General features: G+C 39.0%; 1 protein-coding gene across 10 annotated transcripts in view; it reads left to right on the top strand.

Annotated features, from left to right (window-relative positions):
* The window catches only part of PARG (poly(ADP-ribose) glycohydrolase), a 131,586-nt gene that overhangs the window by 70,640 nt on the left and 42,025 nt on the right, over positions 1 to 18,921 (top strand). For all 10 annotated transcript variants that reach the window (XR_007775087.1, XM_050958570.1, XM_050958567.1 and 7 more), the window contains one exon: positions 247 to 404. Coding sequence is in view for 9 of the 10 variants with exons in the window: in XM_050958570.1 (XP_050814527.1) it covers positions 247 to 404 (158 nt within the window). In the remaining variant the exon portion in view is untranslated. The remainder of the gene's footprint in view (positions 1 to 246; positions 405 to 18,921) is intronic.

Genomic DNA, 18,921 nt, shown 5'->3' with positions numbered 1-18,921 from the left:
TGTTACTGATTAGAAATCTGCTATTTGTCAAACAAGCTTGTTCCCAGTCATCTTAGTTGAACAACCTTTGACTTTAATAGTGCTGCTGATTTAAGGACCAACCAGTGGCCCTGAATTACTCTTGCTCTAATTCAGCAAATGTAATTTTGTGCTCCTGGGGGTTTTTTTTTTGTGGGTTTATTTTGAATTGCTAAACTAATTATTTCTCTTTTTTTTTTTTTTTTTTGGTTCATTCCCTTCTGGTAGCCAATACCGTTACTGAAACAAAAGATGAATCACTCCATCACAATGTCACAGGAGCAGATCGCTAGTTTTCTAGCCAATGCTTTTTTCTGCACTTTTCCACGACGCAATGCCAAGATGAAGTCTGAGTATTCTAGTTATCCAGACATTAACTTCAACAGGTATGGCATTTTTGAATAAATAGAGCAGATGACCCTTCAAGGAAAATATTGTAGTCACTTGGGGAGAATCCTGTTTTTCTTGCACATCATTAAAAGGCAATTAACACCAATTCAGTAGTTGGTTTCTTGCTTCTAAAATTACAAGGAAAAAACAGGAAACAATTTAATCACAATATCCATGGGAAATATGAGGGTCTTGTGGATGAAAATTTAATGCTTGAGAACGAGGCTGACCTACCCCAATCTATTCACAAACTCGCACTGGTTTAATTAAATGAGTGCAACCCCCTGTGTGGACACTTATTTCCATTTATGAACATTTATAAGCTTAATGAAAAGTGCTATATAAGAGCTAGGTATAATTATTGTTATTAAAGAGTGCCTTACTACTTTTTAGCTTCAAGCTGTTCCTAATAGACTTAAGTGAAACTGAAATAAATCTGGCTTAAACTGAGTGTGTCCACACAGCCTTTTGTGCACTGGTTTAGCTACATCAGTTAAAATTGCACCTTAAGCTAAAACGAGTGGAATTCTCCCCTTCATGGGCTCAAACTTGCACTGAAATAATTAAATTGATTTTAATTCACACCTTTTGTTAAATATTATATTGGTCTATGCCATGTTGTCTGCCTCTAATGCCTGCCTGTCCCTCTTTTTTCTCTTTAAACTCTCTGCCCATCAACCAATATAAATTCCTACATTGTTTCATCACCTCTTTTTAAATAAAAGTATCTCAAACCTCCGGCTTAGGACATGCACTAAAACAAACAAATCCCTTTATTTACATAGGACAGAATGTTGCCTTTATGTGCATGCATGCAAGGCTACTGATGCTATGCTGGGGAAAGGAAGAGAATATAGTGTCCCTGAAAAGTGGAACTGTCTTTGTTCTCAGGGCTTATCCGAGTCCCTGTTGATTTTTACAAGAAACATGTTTTGTCATAGTTTTTGAAAACACTTGCAAATGTTGACCACTGGAGCTTGTGCAATTAACATCAGACTGGCTGAACAGATATCCTGCCAACATCCCCACTAGTTCTCTTACATAGTAGAACCATGGGTATGCAATCCTTCATAAGTCCTTGGGCTACTCCTCCATTGCATTAGAGTCCAATCCACATGGAGTTACTGTCTCACTCTTACTCCAGGCAGTGCTGTGAGTGACATGACTACAGAAAGATCAGCCCTACTGCAGCCATTTGCTTGCAGTTGTAGTCATATCCTAGGCCACCATGAACTCTTCATCCTATTTCCCTTGCACGGTAAAGAATAGACTGGGGAAGGGCACCTGGTGTGGAGGGAAGACAAGCCGCTGACAGTGCATAAGGGGAGAGTGAATAAATATTGCAGAAACAGGGAAAGATTAATAAGGTAAGAGCTGCGAAGGAAAGGATGCAAAAAGCAGACTGAAGGATGGAGGCATTCAACAATGAGCAGTGGGAGAAACTGACTAAGAGGAGTAACACTGTTTCCTACTTCACCTTTAACTGTAACTTGGCCTCATTTGTATTTTGAAAAGGGGGAGAGGTGAGGACGAAAAGGGTAGAGTCTGTCCCATTTTCTTCCCACCCTCAATGCCAATGTCATCTTCTCTCCACATTTCCTGGTTTTTGAAGGTAGGAAGGAAAGGGCAATAAAATAAATGTCCTTAGCCATTAGTGGTATTGCATGCTTGTAATTAGGACAGAATTTGTCCCATTACATTCTCTAAGATTTGAAAATACAAGCAAGCATTCATGAGCTGGCAGCATATGTATAGTGTCCAAAATCATAATTTGTGGTTGTTATAACAATGCACTCACTCCACTTTTGAGGAATATCAAGGGCCTTTTTCCTAATGTGGTGTTATGAAAGTTCCTCCTCTCCCTTGGTGGATCCTGCACTTATTGGCGAATTTTGCTAGCCTCGGAGGTCTTCCTGTGTTGGATCAGGAGTTGGGAGGTTTTGGGGGAAACCCAGGCCCACCCGCGACCCCGGGCTCCAGCCCAGAGCCCCATGGACTGCAGCTGTCTATAGTGCCTTCTGGAACAGCTACACGACAGCTACAATTCTCTGGGCTACTTCCCCATGGCCTCCTCTCAAAACCTTTGTCCTCACCACAGGACCTTCCTCCTAATGTCTGTTAACGCTTGTACTCCTCAGTCCTCCAGCAGCACACCCTTTCACTCCCAGCTTCTTATGCACACAGCACTAACTGGAATGAGAGCTTTTTATACCAGGTGTCCTGATTAGCCTTAATTAATTCTAGTAACTTCCCAATTGGCTACAGATGTCCTAATTAGCCTGCCTGCCTTAATTAGTTCTAGAAAGTTCCTGAGTGTTCTGGAATAGTCCCGGTTATATTACTCAAGGAAAAGGGACCTGCTTCACTTGGAGCTAATGTATCTACCTTCGACCACTCTCTTGTAGCCATCTGGCCTGACCCTGTCACAGTGGTTAGAGAAGGATATATTAGAAGTTGTTCTGCTGCAGCAACCCTCCTTTCCCACAGAAATATGCTATGGCATCGAGACTTAAACTGTGTGGAAACCACTACATTTTATTTTCTGTATAACTGAATGAGTTACTTCCATTGCCTGTAGAAATTCATGTACTATACTCCTTTAATGAAGCAGAATAATTGTGTGCATATTTTTGTGATTTTTTTCCTTAACAAATGCATTATTCCATAATTATAACTGACTTTCCGTCTTCCCAACATTTGCATAATACACATTTTTCTTCCTACCAAATCTTTAAATAATAAAATTTGCAGCTTGTTAAGGTAAAAAATATACGTACATAAGAAATTTCTTAATCAAATGTCTTTAACTTCATACAGCAGTCATATTCCTAATCTTTTATTATTAATTTATTGTTTTATTCTACAAAGAAATGGCTAGGTATGCACATGCTCAGTGTTTGTTTTGGAAAGGACTATAGAATCATGGGCCAAATATAGGTATTTTTCAGCCCTGTTAATTTTAGGGCCTGTTGCTATGATTTGCTATTCAATCTTGTATCTCACTGGAGTCTATGGGAGTTGATAGTGCTCTGCACCTCACTGTATCCATCCCTCATCGTTAGCAATGATGGCCTTTTGTTTCAAAGTAAGAATGATCTGTACCCTCATAGTTGTGTGGATTTCCCTTTTATGTCAAATTGCAGAATGAACCATGCCCCTTTCACCTCTATTCATTTTAAATACATTTAGAAAATTGGTACTTCATAGATGGTTAAACTGAGAAAAGTCTTAAGTCTAATTTAAAACGCTTTAAATCTGCTGTCAGAAAATGTCCCTCTTTTCCACTCTAGGTCTTGGCCATTTCAGGTAATAAAATGAAATGGTACACTTGGTATGTACCCTTTAAATAAAAATTGTCACTGTTTGCCTACTGTGATTTGACAAGACTATCAAACAAGCCATACTTGGTACAAGAGATTGAGAACATACCATTTATTTTATTTCCTGTAAACCATCTCAAATGTTCCACTGCTTGTGCTGATGAAGGGAAGTTTCCCGAGTGCTTTTGTGCATGCTGACAACTTCGTGGTCATCTGAAAGGGAGATCGCTTATACGTCAGCATAACATAAGCCATTTTACACTTTGCCCTTTCCAATCCAACTCTTGCTATTGTCACTTAAAATAAATATATATGTGTCAGTACATCTTTGACTTTGTGGTGCTTAATTTTATAGTACATTGTAACATTTTCATGTATATTTAGATTGTACTTCCTCCTACAAACCTCCTACAAACTGAGAGGCCATTAAGTAGTAATATAATAAAGTAAAACACTTGCCAATGTGATTAAATAGATCCCTTTTAAACTTGGCAAGGATGTGCCTTTGTGGGTTTTTAAAGTTGTTAATAGTATAATATATAAATTAGAAGTATATCTGATAAAATGGAATTGTCTCTATGACTCTTTTAGGATTACGATGCTAAAAGGTTGCCTTAGAATTGTAATTAGGACAATGTCTATGCCGCTTCCTTTCAAAATGTTTAAAAATATTGTAAGCAGTATTTTAGAAGGGAAAGAGAGATGAAGTTGACATGGAAAAAATGCATTTTAACTTCTCTGAATTAAAAAGAGACAATTGGAAATTTAGGTGTTATGGCTGAAATGCCAATCCTATCTCCATCACAAAATAAATAGTAATTAAGTTTGTTGTTGTGTGACACCCTTGTTGATAGACTCTGCAGAGAGGTCAAGCGCCAACTGTGCTTAGAGACTGAACAGCATTTTTCAGTCCTAGAGGTGATCCTTCTAGAACATAGTTGAGGCACCATGTTGGAGTAGCTGAAGAAACTTACACTGCTCCTGCTTATGGTGTATCTGTTCTGTGAATAGATAGAGAAACTTGAGTTGTGTTCAGGGCTTATCTATGAGGATGGGCAAACTTTTTGGCCTGAGGGCCACATCTGGGTGGGGAAATTGCACACAGGGCTGAGGCAAGGGGTTGGAGGGAGGGAGTGTGGTGTGTGTGTGTGTGGGGGGGTGTGCCGGAAGGGGTTGGTGCAAGGGGTTGGGGTGCAAGGAGAGATGCAGAGTGCAGAGGGGAATGGGGGGGTGCAGGAGGAGGTGCAGGAGGGGGATCAGGGCAGGGGGTTGGAGTGCGGCAGGGGGCTCAGTGAAGGGGTTGGGGTGCAGGAGGGGTTTGGGGTGTGGGCTCCAGCCTGGCGCCGCTTACCTGGAGCGGCTCCGGGGTGGCAGCGGCACCGCACTGCTAAGGCAGGCTCCCTGCCTGCTGGGGTCCTGCGCCTCTGTTCCTGGAAGCGGCTGGCACTATGTCCCTGCGGCCCCTGGGGCAGAGGGCATCATGCAGAGCCCTCTGTCCCTCCAACCACCACCATGCCCCAAGCGCCACAGGGGCGTGTTGCTGGCCACTTCTAGGAGCGGCGCCACGGGAGTGGCAATCCCGTGGGCTGGATCCAAAGCCCTGAGAGGCCGGATCTGGCCCATGGGCTGTTGTTTGCTCACCCCTGATCTCGCACCTTTTGGGGAACAGAATATTCCTCCTTGTTCACTCCCTTGTAAAATAAAGAAATAAAACATGTATGGCTGAACCTGTTGTTCTTCAATTTCACTACTTGTGTGTGAGGATTGTAGATGAGAATGGTCTCTGTCACAAGGGTTTGTAGTGATTGTGATACTGTTGAGTTTGCCTGTTGTTCCTATTGAGTTATCAGACTTGCCTCTTAAATTCCTACACTTTGGGAAGCCCCTTAATTTTAATTAATAACTGCCCAAATATAATGGAGTTTGAAGCAGGTTATGAAGGTAAAATACGCTTTCTTCTCAAATTAGTTTTCCGGATAACTGCGAGAGGGGTTGAGTGGCTTGTCAAGAGCTCAAACACTTTACTTATGTGGCTCTGATCTGCTAGCAGCTGTTGACTCTTATGATATGCTGCTACAGTAGCTCCTTTCCCATTTTCCTGTAACAAGAGACTAAGCACATTAAAAGCGCATGGCCCTCAGTCATAAATAGTCTTAGCTCAGATCATAGGCTTCAGACTCATATTTTAAAGCAGTACATACACAGCATAAACCTAGAGATTTTTTGACACACAAGTAAGAGGGTAAAATGAAGTTATATAAAAAATGCATCTAAATTATGGTGCATTTCTTCAATAGTGACAATATAAAATACTGACACCGCCAATATGTATCCTAAATTTAACTCCAGCCATGTCAGGCAGGATCTTTAAGCTAATTATTTTAGTGAATGGAAATAGGAAAAAATTTACACTAGTTAAGATATATGCACCTTTTATGGATTTTTTTAATATAGGAAAGGAAATGGACAAACTGTACAGACACTTATACAGGGGAACTGAAATCTGATTTAGCAATAATGCAATTGTCTCTTACCATAAACAACATCAATTTCATAGCATTGAGTATTCTCTGTGGAGTAAATTATCCAGTGTATTTGAGGTGATCTGGTTAGGGAATAGGAATATATATTGTTTCTATAAAAAGTGGCTCCAGTTACCTCCTAACCATCAACATTTCATTGTAAAGAACTGAATATTGCTTTTAAGTATTTTTTTTTGTCCCTTTAGGATGGTGGCTCTGTATTCTATTAATCTTCACTATGGATGGAAATGTTTATTATTAAATGTGTAATTTTCTGTACAACTTACAAATATACATGTGAATTTGGGTTATCAAATGTCTAAATTTCAAAATGAAAAATCTTATATTCTTTATAATAAAGTCTAAGACTATATTGATCAGTTCTTTATTATATTATTTATAATGGTCAGTAGAGCAAACTAATATTTGGGAAATGGGAATTTGGTTTAATGCTTATAGCGTAAAAGCTCAGTTCTGGGTTCTATTCCTGGTTTTCCTGTTACCTAGAGTATGTCTACACAGCAGCTAGACACCTGCAACTGGCCCATATTTGCTGACTTGGGCTTGTGAGACTTGGGCTGCGGGGCTGTTTCATTGCTTTGTAGACTTCCAAGCATGGGTTGGATCCTGGGCTCTAGGGTCCTGTGTTGTGGGAGGATCCCAGAGCTCAGACTCCAGCCCAAGCCCGGAAGTCTACAAAGCACTGAAGCACCTCTGCAACCCAAGCCCCGTTAGCCCGAGTCGGCTGGCCTGGGTGAGCCGCAGGTTTTTCTTTTCTGTGTAGACATACCTTTAGTCCAGAATTTTCAAGTATCTACTTATTTTGAAAGCCTCCATTTTCAGGTGCCTAACTTATGACCTAGAGCCTGACTTTCAGTTACTGAGCTCCCACAGTTCCCTCTGACTTCAGCAAGAGCAAGATTTGCTCCTTAGTGTAAATATGAGGGTCTTAAGACAAAAAAAAAAGATCCCCAGTAACTTTAAAAAAAGAAGTTGCTATTATTTTCTTTGATCCAGTTTACTTACCCAACATGGGAAAAACCCGGAAATAAGAAATGCCTCTTCTTTGGGGGTATAGTAAGGGAGGGCAGTGTTTTCAATTGGACTGACCAATAAAAATTACATTGCTGCATGAATATATGTTCATGCAAACCTTAGTGGAAAAAAATCTTTGTTTAAAGTTAAATTTCTAATTATGCATCAGGTTGTTCAGTGCTCTGGTTTTGTCTGTTTTGTTGACAGCATTTTACACCTGACACAGTTAATAGTCTGCAGTAAGTAAGAGAAGAAATTGTCTGTGAGGTTAAATTGTTGAAGTATAGTATGTTTCTTTTCTTTGAGGCCAAGGGGAATCCCGAACCTTTAAGCTACTTTCTATGTAAAGAAAGGAATAGAAGACAGATTTTAATGTAGAAAGGTGGGATTTACTTAATTAACTTGAAAAAAAAATACAGCAGCACCAAATCTATTTATTTCACAGTGCCTTGTGTGTTTGACGTGTATAAGTCTGCTCTGAGGTTTTTCCTCACTAGAAAACATAATAGCTCATTAGATAAATTGCATTTCCTCTTGCATTATCACAAGAGTGATAATCTGCAGTCTGCTTGATACCCATCATGACAAGTTTTCTCAGAATTATCACCTGGATTGTTAGAGATCACTTAGTTTTGACACTGTAAAAGAACATTCTCATAATTAATCCATTTGAGACCTGTTTTTCCACAAAAACCTTGTATTGGTGATTTGCTAAAATCTGTATCTGCTTGTACATTAATGCTACTGAAAATTTTACTCTTTAAGAAACTTAGGAGCCTGATTTTTCAATGAGACTTAGGTTCACAAGTCACTTGGATGCTTTTTTAAAATATTTTATTTGGCAACATTATTTTGTAGTTACCATTTTTTAACTGTTTACTGTGACTCTAGAACTTAATCATATGTTGGCAAGTATGGCTGTGTTTTATCTTTTTTATCGGAGATTAGAATTTCCAATTCTAAATTTCTTTACATTTCCAAAGATCTCTGTAGACTGCCATCCTATGCTCTGTAGTTGACACTTAACTTCAGAGCTGTCCAACATACTGTTGTCCACAAAAGTATTAGTAGAATGTTGTGGAGACCGATGATGGGAATATAAATAACAGTAGCAAACACTTATTGAAGCTGTCTGTTCTTCATAATGAGTTTGACCAATAACTGATTCCAGCACAATTTCATCTTACAGAATTTGATCAATATCTGTGATGGAACACAAAATGTGTTAAAATGTAAATAGAAAATATTTGTTTAGACAATAAGGGTTTATTTTTTTTAATAGTGACTAGAATGATAACACTCTACTAATCAATTGCTTTTATTATTAGCCTGAAACTTTTCTAAGGTAGTTGCTGCACTTATATAAAGAAACATTGCAATCTGCAAATACTCTGTAGAGAGATTCTCCTGACTTTCCCAAACATTTGATACAAAAACCTTACAACTATATGTGGTCTTGGATTGTGGTTCTCAACCAGGGGTCCAAGGCCACCTAGGGGGCTGCGAGCAGGTTTCATGGGGGCCGCCCAGCGGGGCCCAGGGCAGAAGGCTAAAGCTCTGCTGCATGGGTTTGAAGCCCAGACCCTGAGTCCTGCCACCCAAGGCTGAAACCGAAGCCTGAGCAATGTAGCTTTGCGGTGGCTCCTGTGGCATCAGGCCCCAGGCAATGCCCTGCTTGCTACCCCCTAACGACAGCCCTGACTTTGATGTGAAGAAAACCTGTGATTGTGACACAGGTGGGCTGTGGAGTTTTTATGGCATGTTGCGAGGGGCCTCAGGAAGAAAAAGGTTGAGAACCCCTGGTCTTGGAGATGCATGGGATTAAAGCTGCTTGGAGTACAATTGAATGAAAAGGTCAGATGATACTATTGATATGACAGAATACTTATTGAAAGGTTTCAGGCAAATGTTTATAGCAATGCAAATTGAAATCTAAGAAATCTTTAATGAGTGTCAGAAAAGATGGTTTTGAAAAGAGAAAACACTTGTTTTCCTTAAGCAATTCTATGGTGCGGGGGAGAACCTGAAGTCAAGTTGCATGGTTCAAAGAAATAGGCAATGATGGTTGAAAGCAAGTACTTCTATAATCACTAGTTAGCCTAGTCTATAAATTGTTAGTGTTTTCCCATTTGACCCCTGGTTTTTCTCTTAGGGCCTGGTGAAGTAGAGTGGAGTGACATCAGTAGGATCTGAGTGTGCTTAGCATAGTAAAGGATAAGGCCTTTAATACCTATGCAGACTTAAGTATCATTGTAGCTGTATTGGTCCCAGGGTATTAGAGAGACAAGGTGGATGAGGTAGTATCTTTTATTGAACCAACTGTTGGTGAAAGAGAGAAGCTTTTAAAACACACAGAAAAAGAGCTCTATATGGCTTGAAAGTTTCTCTCTCACCAACAGAAGTTGGTCCAATAAAAGGGTATTACCTAACCCACCTTGTATCTCTATGTAGACTTAAATCACTCTTCACGAAGTACATACAAGCATAATAGTTTACCTCCTAAGCAGATTCACCCAGTAAAATGGACTATGAAAATTAATAGCTTATTATTTGGAGTTCAAGTAATTGGTCAGCCTATGCATTCAAATGAACTTTTGCTTAAAGATGTGTTGTATCCTTCTGGTATTTTTGAAATGGAAAAGTGAATATTCTTTATGTGCATGGCTGCTTTCTTTGTCTCAATAACATATTATTCTCAAGGATGAAATCGATCTTTATGCAGATTGTCAGGTTCATTTAAGTTCTATATTTTAAATCTCATTTTAAACTATTTTAAGGGCTTAAGTAGGACTTTAGTGGTACATACGCTGTGTGCTGCCCCTCTGGACAGGAATAAATGTCATCATCCACTGTGAGAGCATGTTAAAATCCAGGAAACAGCATGAGTAATGTGATTTCATGTTCAACTGCATCAGCAGAGATCAATTTTTTTTCTTAATGAATAAGGTTGACTGCAGAATTTAAATTGCACTGTCTGATAACATGGAACCATAACTGGTGTGTTTGGATACATGTATATCTCATGGAATTACAATCAATGCCATGTATCTGTGAATGGGAAATTTTATATTAAGATTTTATGTTTGAGCCATTCTTGCCATAAAATGCAAATCTTTAATTATGGGGGTAATTAACCTCTGGAACAATTTACCAGGGGATGTGGTCGGAGGTGAAAGTAACTTAAAGGACTTACTGGTACACCGGAGTCCTGAGCAGGGGGTGGGGCCTAAACTGGGAGGGGTGTGGCCTCAACTGCAAGAGGCAGGGCCTTTAAATCACGCCTGGAGCTACCAGCTGCAGAGGTGGCTGGGAGCCCTGGGGCTTGGGCAGCAATTTAAAGGGCCATGGGCTCACTGCAGCAGCCAGAGTCCTAGGCCCTTTAAATTGCTGCCTGAGCCCCGCTACCAGAGCCCCCGGGGTAGCGATGGCAGCCTGGGGCTCTGGCGGTGACTTAAAGGGCCTGGGGCTCCCGGCCACTGCTACTGCAGTGGCGCACCGGGCCCTTTAAATCACCACCAAAGCCTCGCCACCGCTACCTCAGGGCTGTGGCTGCAGGGCTTGGGTGAAGCCCCAGGCCCTTTAAATCACCATCAGAGTCCTGGGGCTCCTGGCTGCCTTCAGTACCCAGGGGCTCTGGCAGGGGGGCTCTGGTGGCAGTTTAAAGGGCCCGGGGCTCTGGCCACTGCCAGGAGCCCCAGGCTCTTTAAATCGCTGGCCGTGGGAAGCCAGTCTGGTATGGTGCACCAGCTCTTGCTGGTACAGCAGACTGGACTGGCTTAATTTCACCTTTGGATGTGGAGGAATTTGCATCACTTAGATGAATATTGGATACCTTTCTAAAAAATATACCGTAGATTAGCCACAAAATATGATCTTGATGCAGAGATTACTGGATGAAATTCTATGGCCTTTGTTATGTAGGAAGTCAGATTGGAATAAATGATCTAAAGGGTCCCTTCTGGCCATAAAAATCTATGAATTTGGACCCAGTTTTTGCCTGAATTCCAAGTTTCAAAATTAAATGATTTTGTTCTGATTTGATGAAACGGACAACATTTTCAGAACCATTTACTTCAAAGGTTCAGCTTCTTTCCATTAGACAAAATCATACCCTGTCAGTTTTTTGTAGCAAATAATGTAGTGTTACAACATTAATATACTTATATTGACATATGACCTACTATATTTCAACTATTTTTGCCTTGTAGTTTTGCCATGAAATGTCTATAAAATATGATGTCAGGAAACTCATTATGTGAACATGGCACATTGATACAGTAACTCCTCACTTAGTCATCCCAGTTAACCTTGTTTCATTGTTACGTTGCTGATCAATTAGGGAACATGCCCGTTTAAAGTTGCGCAGTGCTCCCTTATAACATCGTTTGGCAACCGCCTCCTTTGTCCACTGCTTGCAGAAAGAGCAGCCCTTGGCAGCTAGCTGGTGGGGGCTTGGAACCAGGGTGGACTGGCAGCCGCCCTATCAGCTCCCCGCTCCCCTAAGTTCCCTGTGCAGCAGCCGTCCAGCAGGCTATCAATTGCTGGCAATTCAACTGTCCCTCCCTCCACTGTTGTGTGCTGCTCCTGCCCTCTGCTTTGGAGTTGCTCCCGGGAGACTCCTGCTTGCTGTGCAGGGGTGGGGGAAGGGTGCTAATTTCAGGGTGTCCTCCTCCCCCCCACCTGCACTCTTGCTGTCTGCTCCTTTACCCCATCCAACCATCTCCACAGAGCAGCGGGGGACAGGACAGGAAGAGAGAGCTTGCTGGCAGCAGCTGCCTGTCTCTACTTGCTGATCAAGTAAAAAAGGCAGTGTATGTAGAGTGGAGTCAGTGTACTTAAAAGGGCAATGCAGTCTCGCTTTCTCTCTCACACAGTGTGTGTCTCTGTCTCTCTTTGCCATCCTGTCTCACCCTCTCCATTTGTGCTGCCTTGCAGAGTGTGAGGCTACATTAACAACGTGTTAACCCTTGAGGACTCGGCCGAGTGCTAGTTCATCATTTAGCAGTAAGGCATTCCCTGGGAAATATCCCACCCTCTGACTCCACCACCTCAACCAAGCTTCACAACCATCATTGCTGTGTACAGTATTACATTGTTTAAAACTTATGCTCTGTGTGTGTGTGTGTGTGTGTGTGTGTGTGTGTGTGTATATAATATATAAAATGTCTCTTGTCTGGCGAAAAAAAATTCCCTGGAACCTAACCACCACTATTTACATTAATTCTTACAGGGAAATTGGATTCGCTTAACATCATTTCAGTTAAAGTAGCATTTTTCAGGAACATAACTACAACATTAAGCGAGGAGTTACTGTATTCATTTAATCTAATCTCTATATGTCTGAGTCATAGCTGCCTATACTTCATACATATATTTACTCCTGTAATACAGCAGTGAGATGGAGAGCTGATTTTCTTTCTTAACTAGCATGTTGCCAAGTTAGTTTCCAGTTACAGAATCTCTCTTGCTGGTGATGGTAAAGGAACCAGAAAGAACACAGCCCAGACTAACTGGATGAGGCCTTCAGAAAAGCCATTAAGCACGTTCTTAAGTACTTTTTTGAACTGGGGCTGCAGTTGGGGTGTGGGAGAAGTTTACTTGTAAACAAATTGTAAAGTTGTAAATTCTATATAGAAGTAATTACACAATAAACACACAATCTCGTGATGTCATTTTTAATGTTTCAGTCAAATCAAAATTTTAAGCAAAGTGTAAAATTAAAGACCGTTTTTAGAATATTCTTTGTTTCTAACCATACAATATTGAAATTGTTTATTTTAAATACTCCTCACCACTATCACTATCCCACCACATACTCTGTCATATTATATATTTTTGTGGCACACTAATACATTGGAACTAGGGCTGTCAATTAATCACAGTTAACTCACGCGATTAACAAAAAAATTAATCATGATTAATTGCAATTTTAATCTCACTGTTAATAGAATACCAGTTGAAATGTATTAAATATTTGAATATTTTTCTACATTTTCATATGTATTCTGTTATATGTTGTAATTGAAATCAAAGTGTATATTATTTTTATTATAAATATTTGCACTTTAAAAATGATAAAAGAAATAGTATTTTTCAATTCACCTCAGACAAGTACTGTCTTTGTCGTGAAAGTGCAACTTACAAATGTAATTTTTTTGTAACATAACTACACTTGGAAACAAAATAATGTAAAACTTCAGAGCCTACAAGTCCACTCAGTCCTACTTCTTGTTCAGTCAATCGGTTAGACAATAAATTTACATTTATGGATGATAATGCTGCCCTCTTATTTACAGTGTCACCAGAAAGTGAGAACAGGCGTTTGCATGGCACTTTTGTAGCCGGCATTGCAAGGTATTTATGTGCCAGATATGCTAAACATTCGTATGCCCTTTCATGCTTCGGCCACCATTCCAGTGGACATGCTTCCATGTTGATGATGATCATTTAAAAAAAACCAAACTGTTAATTAAATTTGTGACTGAACTCCTTGGGGGAGAATTGTATGTCTCCTGCTCTGTTTTACCTGCATTCTGCCATATATTTCATCTTATAGCAATCTTGGAAGATGACCCACCACATGCTGTCCATTTTAAGGACACTCTCACTGCAGATTTGACAAAACAAAAAGAAGCTACCAGTGTGAGATTTCTAAAGATAGCTACAGCACTTGACCCAAGGTTTAAGAATCTGAAGTGCCTTCCAAAAGCTGAGAGGGACAAGGTATGGGGCATGCTTTCAGAAGTTTTAAAAGAGCAACACTATGATGCAGAAACTACAGAACTGAACAACTGAAAAAGAAAATCAACCTTTTGCTGTTTTTTTTTTTACAGTGCAAATACTTGTAATCAAACATAATTGTAAAGTGTGCACTGTACACTTTGTGTTCTGTGTTGTAATTGAAATCAGTATATTTGAAAATGTAGAAAGCATCCAAAATATTTAAATAAATGGTATTCTATTATTAACTGTGTGATTAATCACGATTAATTTTTTTATTTGTGTGATTAATCGTGATTAATTTTTTTAATTGCTTGACAGCCCTTGTTGGAACATAACCACTGTAATTTTTTATGGTTTTTCTTCTCAAGTATAGGATTTATGTTCAGAACATAAACACTGAAAACAGTTGAAGATTAAATCAGAATATTTTGTTTGGGTGCTAATGTTAACTGAATAGCTTATTATATTGCTCCCACAAGTCTGCTTACTTTTATTATTGACCTTCACTCCTGCCTGTTCTTTGGTTCCTCAGAATATCTTAATATCTATATAAAGGTCTTCAATTTGATTAGCATTGCTGCTTTTGCTTAGAAGCTAGAAGGTCAAAGATAAATTGTAGATTGCCTCAGTGGTCAGCTCAGCAGACTTTTTGCATCTGTCTCCTTAGTAAATTGAAGTATCTGTGTGGCAGTTTGACAGAACTCTTGCACAAAGCAAAAGTGGTTTACTGGATGAAAATGTGTAGTTGCAAGTAATTTATCAATTACTTCAATTTAAAGTGGGGCTTGCAATGCTTTGAGTTTGATTTACAGTGCAGTTTAGTTGGATGAATTCTTAAAATTTGTATTAATGGTTTCTTGCCTTGGATTCTTATATTGGTAAATTGATGATCTACATTCCACTCAGGGAATTGCTTTTTTGTGATCTTGTCATCATAAAGAGCTCAAGAAAAATTCCAGATAATATGCATCGTGCCGTAACTAAACCTAATCTTTTTAAAACTGCAAAACTCTATACTTGGAATAAATGTTTCCATAATGTTGCATATTGACCAATTCACTTAAAGCTTCATGTTAGCAAGTACAGGTGTTAGAGACCTCACCATTAAATTAATATTTGATATTTCTGGTTTCATGTAGAGACAGTTGATTCTCGAGGTTGTTGTACAAATGTATATTAATGTTTCCCCAGTGTCCTAGTAATTTCTATTAATGCTTTGTCTCCATGTTGGAGATTTGAAAGATACTTAATTGTCTGATGCATATGCACTTGAGACATGAGTTGTTCATGTGTTTGGACTTAGTAGGGAATGTTGCATTTATTTAGATAAAATATTTGTGTGTTTTTCGTCCATCTCCTATTCCCTTCCTTCAGGGGAAAAAAAGCTCTACTCTTGCAATTGAAAACTTGGCTCTGGAATAGGTTCACTTTCTCAGACAGAGAATAGAAGTCTAGGGTCTGATTATATTTTTTCAGAGGTTTTAAGCACCTAAAACTCAGATTGAAGTCAATGGGAAAATGTGGATCTCTGCGCCTCTGAAAATAGGGCCTTTGGCTTGTCATATGTGGAAGGTGGCTGACCTTACAGCCCTTTTGAGCACTTTGCAGACTAGTCTGGTGTGGGAAGAAAAAGTAGGTGTGTTTAAACTGAGTTTTTGGAAACTAATAAACTGAGACTGTTTAGTGTATGTTAAGGTTTGGGTGTACATATTAATATAGATGTAATTTGAGATTTAGCTCTCCAATAAATTTTTGGGCAGGATTTTCACAAGCATTCATCATTGTCCGTATTCTGCTCCAATTAAAGTTCATTGTAAAACTCACACCAACTTCAGTGGAAGCTTGGTTAGGGCAATGGTTTGTGCTGTTGAAACCCTCTCTCTCTGTTACTATGGTAATAAGCTTACTGCCATAACAATGACCCTCTGCTTTATAATTTATAGGGAAGGCCTAAAAGGTTGTTCGTACATTTGTTTGGGGGTTTTTTTTGAAGATTTCATGCTTGCTTTTGATATTATAATCCAGCTAGTTCTGTAGTCGTTCAAGAAGCTCTCCAGCAATGTAATTTCTTTTCAAATGTGAAACACTTTAAAACCCCAACAATCTTTCAGTTCATCATTCATCACAGTGTTGCCAAAAATAAATAAATAAAGGCATATATACCTCTTTCCCTCCCCCCTTCCTCCCATCTGCATGCAGGTCAACTTTAATGCAGTTTGGAAGTCTTCTAAATTGATCATTTAATCTCTTAATCTAAAAAAAAATGAACTAAACTGCGTACTGAGATTACATTTTGGATGCATTTTCATAAGCTGATAAATGTAAGGGTTTACGGCAGAGGTTGGCATCCTATGGCATGTGTGCCAAAGGCAGCATACGAGCTGATTTTCTGTGGCACTCACACTGTCCGGGTCCTGGCCGCTGGTCCGGGGGGCTCTGCATTTTCATTTTAATTTTAAATGAAGCTTCTTAAACATTTAAAAAACCTTATTTACTTTACATACAACAATAGTTTAGTTATATATTATAGATTTATAGAAAGAGATCTTCTAAAAACGTTAAACTGTATTACTGGCACATGACACCTTAAATTAGAGTGAATAAATGAAGACTTGGCACACTGCTTATGAAAGGTTGCCAGCCCCTGGTTTAGGGGCTTATTCGAGGACCCACTATAATCAATAGGAACCTTTTCACTCACTTCCATGGCCTTTGAATCAGGTCCTGAGTTTCTAGAGATGTTTATGAGCCTCAGATGAATAGAAGTTTCCTGTTCTAACTGTCTCAACATTGCAAAGAACTAAAATGTTTCTCTCATTCTATGCTTTGTATTGCTAAGTGATTTTAAAAAGTATGGCTGCTATACCATATTTTAGATCTGTACTGACAAACTCACTAATTATTAATAAGCCTACGTGGAGATTATGAAATGAATCATAGCATATACATACAGTATTTTCAGTCATTGGTCCCCCCCCCCACTTAAATTGCCACTCCAAGACTTCATTTTGTTAACCTCTTTGATTTGAACCAGCATTAATTGTGATGAATTCAGAATTATTCTGATTGGAGTGGGCATGGATTTGGGGCTAGTGTCAGGGTTACATCTTTCTTCACAAGTAAATATGGGACCACTGGCTTAGGGGAGATGCACTGATTTATATTCTCATCTAACTGGCCTTTGCTCATGAAATCCTTTTTTCCACTTATCGCCATGGAATAAAGCTCTAATAATGAAGGCTTTATCTTAAATATAAACAATTAGATTGGAAACTAACTGTCCAAGAAAAATATTTTATATAAATGACTTTCTTGATTGTAAATATAACTCTTCATTGTTTTAAGAATGCAAAAAATACTGGAACTGGGAGAAGGAAATAGGAAATCAATTCATAGATTCTAAGGCCAAAAGCGTCCATCTGATGATTAGCAAGTCTCTCATGTTTAGGAAATCCACCCAAATACTTCTGAAAAGATGCTCTGCATTGGCCTTCTCTCCACTCCATTGAAATCAATGATAAAAATCCCATTTACTGCAGTGGGAAAGTTAGGCCAACACTAAGGACTGCTGTTCCAGTTCTTGGCTTTTTCTATACAGGAGCTGTCTGTTATGCGGAATCATTGTTGGCTTTGTGAGGAGGACAGCCATCCATTGAACATTTGGTTGACATTAACAAATTTATTTGCAACCTAAACGTTATTTCAATTTAAATTGAAGAAGAAAAAGGCTAGTGTGCACATTATTAGTCCTGTGTATAAACTGTCTCAGATAAAGGGCACAAACATTAAAATAAAGTCACAAGTTTTTAGAGGAAAAACCTTTAACACATACCTAATTTATTTTTATTTTGCTGCTTTGATTTGCTGCTTCAACTTACCTCCTTAGCTCTACAAGCTCTGTACTTTATTAGTGCTTGCAGTAACCCCATTTTAAAATTTGAGGTAAGGGGTACACGTAAAATTTGTTTTCCTGAAGTCCTTGTTTACAGATTCCCCCCTCCTCCCAAGATTAGTGAAACCAGGACTAGAGACTTACCTTCTCTTCCCCTATCCCAATTAATTTTTTTATTGAATAACAATTTCCCAGTAAAATAATCTGTTCACATTGAATACACCCTCTTCACATAGTTCTTATGTAAGTCGTCTTTTCTAAATATGAAAAATCTAACCCATTTCAATACTAGAAGGCTGAATTCACCTAAAGCTTTCTGCTTTTGAAGCAGGGTTGTCTTTGCACTACAAGGAAGTAGATGAATAACATTCTGTCACTTTGCATTCCCATTCCCAGCCAGTTTTGCTATACTTAAAGAATGGTTTTCAGAAATGAGATCTTAAGCCCCAAGGACTTCTACTGTATCTGACATCTTTCAGTGAACTTCTTATTCAAGGCATATGGCTTCCAAAGCCCCCCATGTTCTTCCCTCCAGACAAATTGCATTATGTGTTACCAATAACAATGCCATGTCATTTTATAGGAAACCAAATTAAGTGCAGGTTATTGGAAGCTAGATGATGCAGTAAAAATAGTATTTTGATTAAGACTGAAAGAATGCATTCACTTAATGGCTAAAAGTAAGGAAGTTTCTTTTCATAACTTACATTTTCATAAATGGATTTCTATATGTCAGTAGTAGCCCTGTAGGTAATTTAAAGTAGAGCTTTTCTTGTTCTTGTTTTGTTTTTTAATCCAGAAGAAAGGGTAGCTGGTGTTGTCTTCCCTATGCAATGAAATTTCTGAAGAACAATGTTACGTTATTTTCGTTCCTAACATGATTATTACAAGTGTAAGTAGATAAAATTCAGTTTTGTCTGGAGGAGTTTGATGGCTTAGGGTGTTGGGATTTGGATTTGCAGCTTTTCACTTCTTGGTTCCTAGTACCAGTCCAGTCCAGATCAGTAACAAAACAAAAACA

Source organism: Gopherus flavomarginatus, chromosome 6, assembly GCF_025201925.1.
Source record: "Gopherus flavomarginatus isolate rGopFla2 chromosome 6, rGopFla2.mat.asm, whole genome shotgun sequence".
In the NCBI taxonomy this organism is placed as follows: domain Eukaryota; kingdom Metazoa; phylum Chordata; order Testudines; family Testudinidae; genus Gopherus; species Gopherus flavomarginatus.
This window is presented reverse-complemented; position numbering and strand designations above follow the sequence as displayed.